The sequence below is a fragment of the Cherax quadricarinatus genome, unplaced genomic scaffold (assembly GCF_038502225.1).
Source record: "Cherax quadricarinatus isolate ZL_2023a unplaced genomic scaffold, ASM3850222v1 Contig2583, whole genome shotgun sequence".
NCBI lineage: Eukaryota > Metazoa > Arthropoda > Malacostraca > Decapoda > Parastacidae > Cherax > Cherax quadricarinatus.
Genome location: NW_027197609.1, coordinates 23,757 through 34,963, shown reverse-complemented (window position 1 = coordinate 34,963; position 11,207 = coordinate 23,757). Strand labels below are relative to the sequence as shown.

General features: G+C 37.8%; 1 protein-coding gene across 1 annotated transcript; it reads left to right on the top strand.

Moving 5' to 3' along the window:
- Positions 1-658: 658 nt before the first annotated feature.
- Positions 659-10,926, top strand: LOC128689797 (crustacean calcium-binding protein 23). The gene is made up of 4 exons (XM_053778277.2): positions 659-816; positions 2,387-2,564; positions 6,223-6,432; positions 7,061-10,926. The coding sequence occupies exons 1-4, from the start codon at positions 665-667 to the stop codon at positions 7,163-7,165; spliced, it is 645 nt and encodes a 214-aa protein (XP_053634252.1). The 5' UTR covers positions 659-664; the 3' UTR covers positions 7,166-10,926.
- The last annotated feature ends 281 nt before the right edge of the window (positions 10,927-11,207 follow it).

The following is an 11,207-nucleotide window of genomic DNA, read 5'->3' as shown; positions in this document are numbered from 1 at the left end:
TAAGAGTTATCAAGACTCACAAACTCGTAATAACAAGATTCCAAACCACGGAACGGGTGGGATTTGAACCCCATAGCGAGTGAATGGTAAAACTCTTGGCCCAGTGGTTTACTCACTGGCACGGAGTTTTACGGCTCACTCGCCATGGGTTCAAACCCCACCCGTTCCGTGGTTTGTAGACTATGTAATTATCCAGTTTTACTTACCTTTTAAAATTTAGCTAATCTCGTGTTGTGTAGTCTTCACTATTTAGGTTATCGTAAAGTTTTTTTTTTTTTTAATATGCAGTAGTTGTAGCACATATTTATTCTGTTGTACAACTCTGCGAAAAATCTTGTAATATCTTTTCGACACTTCTGTGATGTGACACAGTGTAAGGTAGATCTGTTAAAAAAAAAGGACGAAAGAAATATGTCATTAATATAGGGCGAGGCTTATTAAATTATAGGGTACTGGTGTAAGCCTTTATTAATAGTGCTTCTAGTATCACAGTATTGCTGTTGTGGTCTTTTGTGGGGCAGTAATACATTCTTGATGCATGTGACTAGGTCATATTAGTAGACAAAGAGCAGAACCTCCTCCACATCTTGCAGTGAATGACCCCGCACAGGTTTAACGTTTTGTTTAGTATAATTCACAGTTACATTCTTTCTGCAGCAACGGTATGGCAAACCGGCCGAGGACAGCTTCCACTAGGAACGAGGAGGACATGATGGCGGTCGCACGTAGGAAGATCTCTCAGACCACTGACCCCGTCGAGAAGTTGAGGCTGCTCTGCCTGAGCCGCGGTGCTGCTGGCATCTTGGGCATGGGCAAGTAAGTATCCCACCCCCTTACTAGCATTACCATTATTATTATTAATTTTATTATATTCAGGGGGAGAAGCGCTCAACCCCCATCAGAGTGCCTGAGGAACTGGAGAGTCAGCTTTCGATTTTTGTATTTATATTTCTGAATGTCTAGGTAGTAGGTTGGTAGAGAGCAACCACCCAGGAGGCACTACCGTCCTGCCAAGTGAGTATAAAACGGAAGCCTGTAATTGTTTTCATGATGGTAGGATTGCTGGTGACTTTTCTGTCTCATAAACATGCAAGACTTCAGGTACGTCTTGTTACTTCTACTTACACTTAGGTCACACTACACATGCTTGTACAAGCATATATATACCCACCCCTTTGTTTTTTCTTCTATTTTCTTACTAGTTCTTGTTCTTATTTCCTCTTCTCTCCGTGGGGAAGTAGAACAGAATTCTTCCTCCGTAAGCCATGCGTGTCGTAAGAGGCGACTAAAATGCCGGGAGCAAGGGGCTAGTAACCCCTTCTCCTTTATACATTACTAAATTTATAAATAGAAACTTTCGTTTTTCTTTTTGGGCCACCCTGCCTCGGTGGGATACGGCCGGTGTGTTGAAAGATTTCTGAATGTATGAAATACGTATGTATAAAGCTATTAGATTAAATTTTGCTTTAAATGCTGAGAGTAATGTGGCCTTTGTAAAATGTTTCTCTTATGCCTGCATTGTCCCTCACTTGTCTGTAATTATTTTGAAAATAATTACTTGTATTTTGTTTCTGTTAATATTGCTCTTCAAAACTAAATTGTCATAGGTAAACAAAGCCAAACTTAAATATCATTGAATATGACATTATGAGTCATGCAGTGTATGGATTAGTTATACTTTAGATTTTTATTCTTATGTTTCTCTTATTTCTAGAATGTTGGTGATCATAGAGGGAATTAGCCGTCCTAGGATTATTATATATGTATGTATTTAACAACTGTGCAGCTGTCGTCTGTTTTGTAATGTTTTATGGCCTACCGACATGGAGGACTTCCTTTCAGTTTATCCTACAACAAACAAGTAACTTATGAAGTTAATATTGCTTGACGTATCTTTTCTCGTTTTCTTTTCACCTCATTTTAACGAGAACCACAGTGGAAATAATTTACACCGAAATGGTGTGTTATTTTTGGTTATAATTGGTGCCTGAAACTGTGATTATTGCAACAATTGTGTAAGTGTACAATAATTACAGACTGTAAAACCATATGTACTTGATGAGAATAAAGATTAGTTTATCTTATATTATTAGTTCGTCTTCTTGCTACACCCACACACATCTTTTGTGTGCCTTTCTTGAAAATCTTAAGTTAATTACATTAGTATGTCATAAAACGATGCCACTGAGCCTCTTTTTCAAATATGTACTCGGAGTTAATTACAGGAGAGTATAACTTAAAATATTGCTGAACCTGTACTTCTCATACTGGTCTATGTTGTCCTTGAACCTGTCCTCATATTGGTCCGTGTTGTCCTTGAACCTGCACTTCTCATACTGGTTTGTGTTGTACTTAAACTTACGGTTTATACTGATCTATTTTTCAGAGTGTTCCGTAGGATGGATGATGATGGCTCTCACAACCTGAATATGGAAGAGTTTAGCAAGGGCATCAGGGAAACTGGTCTCCGACTCAGTGATGAGGAGACAGAACAGCTTTTCCAGGCGTTTGATAAGGATAACGAAGGCACTGTCAATTATGAAGAATTCCTTGTAGCCATAAGGGTAAGCTTAGTAACTATGTTGAAGGTGGAGTGGTACGGTATCCCTCGACACCGCCCGACGGGTGAGGTGTCAGATGTTGAATGTGAGGTGTTATCTCGTCTCGGCCTTATAAACCTTCTGCTATTCTATTATTTTTACAGTTTCTTGATATTGTGAGAAATCACGAAAGCACTTGGAAGTTCACTATTTTTCCACAGTAGTTGTTTTGCATGTAATGTGTGTCAGTACTCACCTAATTGTGGTTGCAGGGGTCGAGTCATAGCTGTACTCACCTAATTGTGGTTGCAGGGGTCGAGTCATAGCTGTACTCACCTAATTGTGGTTGCAGGGGTCGAGTCATAGCTGTACTCACCTAATTGTGGTTGCAGGGGTCGAGACTGTGTGTGTGTGCATCTACGTGTTTAATATCATGCCTCATAATCAATAGTTGGGGTTTCTCGGGTAAGCTTGTCAGCACCTCCTTGGAGATTTCAATATTGGTAATTCAGTACAGGCAATGCTTTGGCATGACAGTGGGATTCCCCATTAGTTCAGTAGTGACTAACTTGTATATGGAGTATGTGGAGGCAGAAAAAATGACAACCTTCATTACCAATAATGTGACATGGTTGTGGCATGTGCACGATATCCTCCTCATAGTACCAAGAATCTTCAACATCACCCACCCACCCACTTCACGTCCTCGACATGCCCGTGTCGACTGTGCAATAAGCTGTCTTTCAAAATGTACCAGAAACCAATTAAAAAGAATATATTGTACTTCCACTAGGACTATGACAGCAAGACAAAACGCAGAGTTGTCACTGATTTTGTCTGAGGGCTTACAGGACATGTAGCCCTGAATGCCCTGAGGAATGAGACTACATTCACCGGATCCTCTCTGAATTACACTTTCCTTTCTCATTTCATCAATAGTTTAGACGTGCTCTGCGGATCATTAACACCCATGAACTAGACAAATCGCTGGTATGTTTTATGATCCTCTTCAACAATAAAGTGGCTCATAATAGGTGCTCTGATTTGCACAGACCATGGAGCACTTCAGCATTTTGAGAATTTTAGCTAAATTAATTTTAACCCTTCAGGACACAGCTGTCAGGTAGCATCATTAACTATTTTGTACCCCTCTCCTTGCACAAGACTTATTCCTCTAAGAAAAAGGAGGAGTAGATGTAAAATAGAAAGAGACAGGCGCTCCCTTTACAGGCGACGGAAAAGAATAACAGAGCGGCGTAGGGAGACACTGGTCAGAGAAATAGCAAACATCGAACTTAAGCTAAAGGAATCTTATAGGAGTCAGGAATCGCGGGAAGAACTAAAAGCCATAAATGAAATCGAAAGAAACCCAAAGTATTTCTTCTCCTATGCCAAATCAAAGTCGAGAACAACGTCCAGTATTGGGCCCTTACTTAAACAAGATGGGTCCTACACAGATGACAGCAAGGAAATGAGTGAGCTACTCAAGTCCCAATATGACTCAGTTTTTAGCAAGCCACTAACCAGACTGAGAGTCGAAGATCAAAATTAATTTTTTATGAGAGAGCCACAGAATTTGGTTAACACAAGCCTATCTGATGTTATCCTGACGCCAAATGACTTCGAACAGGCGATAAATGACATGCCCATGCACTCTGCCCCAGGGCCAGACTCATGGAACTCCGTGTTCATCAAGAACTGCAAGAAGCCCCTATCACGAGCCTTTACCATCCTATGGAGAGGGAGCATGGACACGGGGGTCGTCCCACAGTTACTAAAAACAACAGACATAGCCCCACTCCACAAAGGGGGCAGTAAAGCAACAGCAAAGAACTACAGACCGATAGCACTAACATCCCATATCATAAAAATCTTTGAAAGAGTCCTAAGAAGCAAGATCACCACCCATCTAGAAACCCATCAGTTACACAACCCAGGGCAACATGGGTTTAGAACAGGTCGCTCCTGTCTGTCTCAACTATTGGATCACTACGACAAGGTCCTAGATGCACTAGAAGACAAAAAGAATGCAGATGTAATATATACAGACTTTGCAAAAGCCTTCGACAAGTGTGACCATGGCGTAATAGCGCACAAAATGCGTGCTAAAGGAATAACAGGAAAAGTCGGTCGATGGATCTATAATTTCCTCACTAACAGAACACAGAGAGTAGTAGTCAACAGAGTAAAGTCCGAGGCAGCTACGGTGAAAAGCTCTGTTCCACAAGGCACAGTACTCGCTCCCATCTTGTTCCTCATCCTCATATCTGACATAGACAAGGATGTCAGCCACAGCACCGTGTCTTCCTTTGCAGATGACACCCGAATCTGCATGACAGTGTCTTCCATTGCAGACACTGCAAGGCTCCAGGCGGACATCAACCAAATCTTTCAGTGGGCTGCAGAAAACAATATGAAGTTCAACGATGAGAAATTTCAATTACTCAGATATGGTAAACACGAGGAAATTAAATCTTCATCAGAGTACAAAACAAATTCTGGCCACAAAATAGAGCGAAACACCAACGTCAAAGACCTGGGAGTGATCATGTCGGAGGATCTCACCTTCAAGGACCATAACATTGTATCGATCGCATCTGCTAGAAAAATGACAGGATGGATAATGAGAACCTTCAAAACGAGGGATGCCAAGCCCATGATGACACTCTTCAGGTCACTTGTTCTATCTAGGCTGGAATATTGCTGCACACTAACAGCACCTTTCAAGGCAGGTGAAATTGCTGACCTAGAAAATGTACAGAGAACCTTCACGGCGCGCATAACGGAGATAAAACACCTCAATTACTGGGAGCGCTTGAGGTTCCTGAACCTGTATTCCCTGGAACGCAGGCGGGAGAGATACATGATTATATACACCTGGAAAATCCTAGAGGGACTAGTACCGAACTTGCACACGAAAATCACTCACTACGAAAGCAAAAGACTTGGCAGACGATGCAACATCCCCCCAATGAAAAGCAGGGGTGTCACTAGCACGTTAAGAGACCATACAATAAGTGTCAGGGGCCCGAGACTGTTCAACTGCCTCCCAGCATACATAAGGGGGATTACCAACAGACCCCTGGCAGTCTTCAAGCTGGCACTGGACAAGCACCTAAAGTCGGTTCCTGATCAGCCGGGCTGTGGCTCGTACGTTGGTTTGCGTGCAGCCAGCAGTAACAGCCTGGTTGATCAGGCTCTGATCCACCAGAAGGCCTGGTCACAGACCGGGCCGCGGGGGCATTGACCCCCGGAACTCTCTCCAGGTAAACTCCAGGTATAGTTGACCTTGCTAGTCACTACTATGTATTTTCTGGTTATTCTGTCTCTTGTATTGATAAAGTCCCTAGTTGGCAAAATTTTTTGGTAATGTTACTTAAGGTTATGAGTGCCTTATACGTATAAGCAAAACTATTTAAGTATCTATTCTGCCTTGTTTTGCATAACTTATGAGATATGGCTATATGTTTTGCCCTCCCAGGAATAAAGCCTGCATTACTTTAGTTGCAAGCCAAATTCTAGCACTGGGCCATAGGTTACAATTTCAGACAAAATATTTCACATACAATTCTAGTGACATTTTAAAAATATACGATAAAAACATTTACGTAGAAATTTTAGCGTAACATCTGTAGAATGCATTTTGAATGTTGTACTAACATATTTTTATTATTCAAAACAGCCAAAAATGAATGAAAGAAGAAAGAAGTTAGTAGATATGGCTTTTGACAAGCTAGACAAAACAGACGATGGGGTAGTAACATTGGAAGATCTGAAGGGAGTGTATTCCGTGCAGAAACACCCTAAGTATCAGTCTGGAGAGATGACAGAAGAGCAAATCCTGGAGACTGTAATCAAGAAGTTTGAAAATAATACTTCTGTTGATGGAAAGGTGGGTAATGGAAAACTTGTTAGTGTTGGTTGGTTGATTGGTTGGGCTTAGTCTGTCTAGAACACAAGGGCGATTAAGACTACAGTACATGTAATCTGTTCACCAATCAAAAATAACTTTAATCCCTAAATTAAGGATGAGAGTAAGCCCTCAGTATATATAACCTGAGTGTATGTTTACTGTGAGACACTTCTCAGTGTATACATTATGCTGCTTATACTAATTGATTAATGGGGTTTAAAACCTCTTGTCTACACTAGGGGCATTAATTAAGGCAGCATATAACCTGTTTACCAATAGTCAAAAATACTTAATCTCTTAATCCCTAAATTAAGGATTAAAGTAGACTCTCGCTATATATACACAGAGACATTCACCTCTCAGTGCACATGTATCTTGTGTTGATACTAAGAGTTTATTTTGTAAATCATATTAAATTATTTGCATTAGTTCTTGTTCAATATTTGGACTATGATATTGGTGCTTCCTCCTGAATATAATTATTATTATCTTCATTACACTATGATTAAGCTTTAATGGGAAAGTATTTATGGTCTTCCCTTTATGATAGCAGATGCTCACTTACATTTGCATCATCTGTAATAGCTGTTTTCTTTCTTTATTTTAGCTGACCAAGGAAGAGTTCTACGACTATTACTCCGGAATTAGTGCTTCAATTGATCAAGATGCGTACTTTGACCTTATGATGCGTAATGCATGGGGTATTAAATAAATTATGCTGCTAGGTAATTATCTGTGCCCACACATTGTAAGATGAAGAGAAAGTGATTGTAAAAGGCCTTTATAATATGTGCTGTAATGTTACTTTATACTGAAATATGTTCAATGTTGTTTTACTGTAAACTGAAGTACATATATTGTCTTACACAAACACACACACACACACACTGGAATGTATGGAGGAAGATGGAAAACTAAAAATGTTGAGCCAATATTCAAGAGACTGGTAGAGATTCTTGAACTATAGACAAGTTTTTTTACCACATCAGGCGTCTTCCATCATTTTCGGGTGCTTCCCTTACCCTTCTCCCTTCCCCAAAAAAGAACCCTTCACCATCATTCATTTAATATCTGCTTTACCAGATGAATGCAGATAGCATAATTCAAATGACTATCAAAATTGTATCCTCACCCCTCCTTCAGATTACAGGCACTGTACTTCCCACCAGGACTCAGATTTGGTTAATTAGTTTCCCAGAATTCGTTCCTAAATGTGACTTTTCTCACACCCCAACTAAAAAAAAAAAAAAAACGTAAGAAAAATTCTGAGTAGCCCACCTGGAGAAGATGGGAGTCACAACAGGTCTGTAGTATTCGTTCAGAGAAGGAGAGTGCATGGCAATAAAACAAATCGGGGAACGGTGGGCTGACTGTATTTCCTGGACTGTCAGAGGTATTCAACATAGTGATTCACATACAGCTAATTTACAAACTGAAAAATACGGATATCAGGAATGATACAATGTTGGATAAAATAACACCTGCAACAAGAAATCTGCCAAAGTGAGAGAGACGAAAGAATGGAAAGTAACACTCAAAGAATTTCCAAGGATAAATTCTCTGTTTTATATTGTTCTTGATATACATCAGTGATCTGCTAAGGCATAAAAATTCTTACATGTTCTTGTTTTTGAATGACAAAGCTTATGTGAAAAAATACAGATAGAATAGAATTGCAAAAAAAGATGCAAGATGATATGGACAGATTGTAAAAATGATCAAATAAATAAGTGCTCAGTTCTACCTATAATAAATGCAAAGTGATGAAGATGAAAGGAGAGGACACTAGTGTTATGATAACTGAGTAAGAGACAACTGCCAGTGTCAGAAAGAAAGACCTGGGGTAAACAAAATACCAGACCTATTGCAAGACACCCACAAAAACATTATCTTCATTGAAATATGCAGCATAATGAAAGTAACAGGTAATATGGCCACTACAGATGATTCAGAGGTACAGCAGTGACAGGGTAGTAAATAAATTGTTCGCTCGTGGATGCACCAGGACGAGGGGATGCAATTGCAAGCTAAAAACCAGTATATGTGAAAACTATAAGAAGGAACTTCAGTGTGAGCAAGTGATATGCACCAAGGAAGGAATTACCATAGTAAGAACTGACTCCAGAGATAAAGAGCTGGAACCCTGTCCTTACCAGTACAAGTAAATGAGTACACACACAAAAATCTCTTAGTAACTCATATTGAAAAGGCAATTTACAATGACTAATATAAAACATTATTAGACAGTAATGTGATCTTGCTGTGTGTGGGGTGCGTGTGTCATTGCTTTAACAATGCTACGAAGTCATTCCATTATTTTCAGCTATATACTATACAGTATAGTGATTCCAGAAATTTATGTATTTTTTTTCAGTACATACATATTTAGCATCTATTTCTAAGCAGGTAATAAATAATATTCACATCAAATATAATTTGCATTACATGTTAAATAATGTTAGAAAGCATTTAGTAATTTGTTTTCACATGTCCAAAGTATTATGCTGTATTTGCCTTTAGTTGTACAGTATACTGTATTCTATCTTGCCAAAGTATACAGTAAGCTTATACAGTACCTGTATACCTAAATTTATTGGATGAATACTATATTGTGATACTGTAGTTGTGTAATGTTACTTTGCATTTTGTTTTTTCTAGTCAGCATAAGAGTTCAATAAATAATTATTTAGTCATTATATACTGAGTATCACTGTTTTATTTTGTGTAATAAAACAGGAATCCATTCTCTTCTGCATAGTTACTTTGATGATAGTGATCATGAAATATTTAATTAAAATCTGTCATTAAAATTCATCTCAGGATAATAGATGTTAAACTTTCTTTCCTAAACTGTCTCATTGGTTCTTCAACATTTTTATTTGTATTTTCATTCATTTATTGTCTTGTCGTCACATGAAGTACTGAATGCATTTCTGCTTTTTTTTTTTTTATTTAAATACTAAAGCATATTTTATTTTCGTCATCTAGACTCTAGATGTCATGAGCACTCAAGATTCTAGAGTCCTCATGTACAGAATGGATATACAGGAGGTAACCGACTTACAAATGCCCAAACTTATAAACGTCTACACTTACGAATGGGGCACTTGAGAACTATATACATTTTTACATTGGTCAATCTGTATGTAGTACAAGTGTGTGGAACATGAATGTCTTTTGTACTATTGTCTTTTTTGTACAACTACCTGTAGCACTGTATGTCCTATACAGCTAAATTTAGCATTTTTAAATATAATAACAGTATTGTACAAACTCATTTGTAAGGTGAGGCAGCAGGAATTCAACTTGTTTGTAAGGTGAGACCTCTTGTAATGCTTAAAGAAATGTAGCAGTTGCTTCCACTGCCATTAGTGTTTTTTCAATTTTAGTGTTTATTGTATCACAGTGGTTAAGTTGTAATACAGTACATATTTAGGTTTATTTCTTTTGCCAGTACGTTAATCATTTTATTGCATATACAATGTGGCATTTGTGTTTTATAGAACTAAATAACTGTGTTCTAATGTGGCATTCAGTTGGAACAGAAATTTAGTGCACAGAGTGCTACATAACCCTTTCACAAGTAATTCTTGCTTTATCACATTCAGTACAATAAATGATAAAACTGTTCTTCATTATTTTCTTATTTAGCAGGACACAAGTGTTTTGTTCCTGGATGTGAAGGCTGACATATATCATCATTGTTCATTAACCTAAGTACAGTACTTAGATTAGTCCATTGTACTCTTTGATGATTATAATTTAAATGCCATGAAATGGATTTAAAAAACTTATTTTTGCAACATTTTGATAAATACTGGTAAAAGTGTTAATGTTTTTGTACCAAGAGCAAACTGTTTAGTTTCAGTTATATACATATTACTCTACAAAATATATCACATTTAATTTGTTTATTTTACCAGTAACTCAAAGTATTCATTAAAAAGTACAGTATTTACATATTTTTATAATGAGACATCACCTGCTGATTGCTTCAGTCTGTGGATAAGATTAATGTCAACATTTTAAGAAGTTGATGCTTAATAAACTATTCATAGAAATCAGGAGAGTTATTTCTGTTGATATTAAAAGCAAAATTAGCTTATGGTTACTGACTTTTATGTGTGCCACTATAATGACTTGTGTGATAATTAGGACTGCATTCATTGTAAAGATAAACCAAAAGAAACCAGTATACTTTAAAACATTTATCAAGATTTTTTTTCCAGGCTCATTACAACTATTTTACGTGTTTCCATGTATTTTTTGTAACTATGAAGAATTGTTAATAATTTATAATCATACAATGCAGTTCATAAATTATACTAAAGTATTATAATATGTGTTGACATTCATGAATAAATAAAAAGATCACCAGTGTTCCTAACAGCACATCCATTAACTGCCGTTCCATTAAGTATCCATCCTTGCCTCTCTTATAAGATTTCTTAGCAATAAAAAATAGTATAAGAATATTTTAATTATCCCTAAGTGTTTTCTGCATCATTATACACAACTTATAAAGACTGTGGAGCAAGTTTTGGAGTAGACAGGAGACGCCTTTAAAGTTTCATCCCTTCAAGGGAGGTTCCTTGATGCTGGTCAAGGGTTCTTCATTTAAGAAATTGAACCTGCATTCCAATTCTTTGAATATAGTCTGAATACCAGCTCCCCAGGTGCTGTGTAATTACCCCATTCTTCTCCATAAACGTAATAACTAGATGTATTTTGGTCGCTATGCAGTTCAAAAAGGT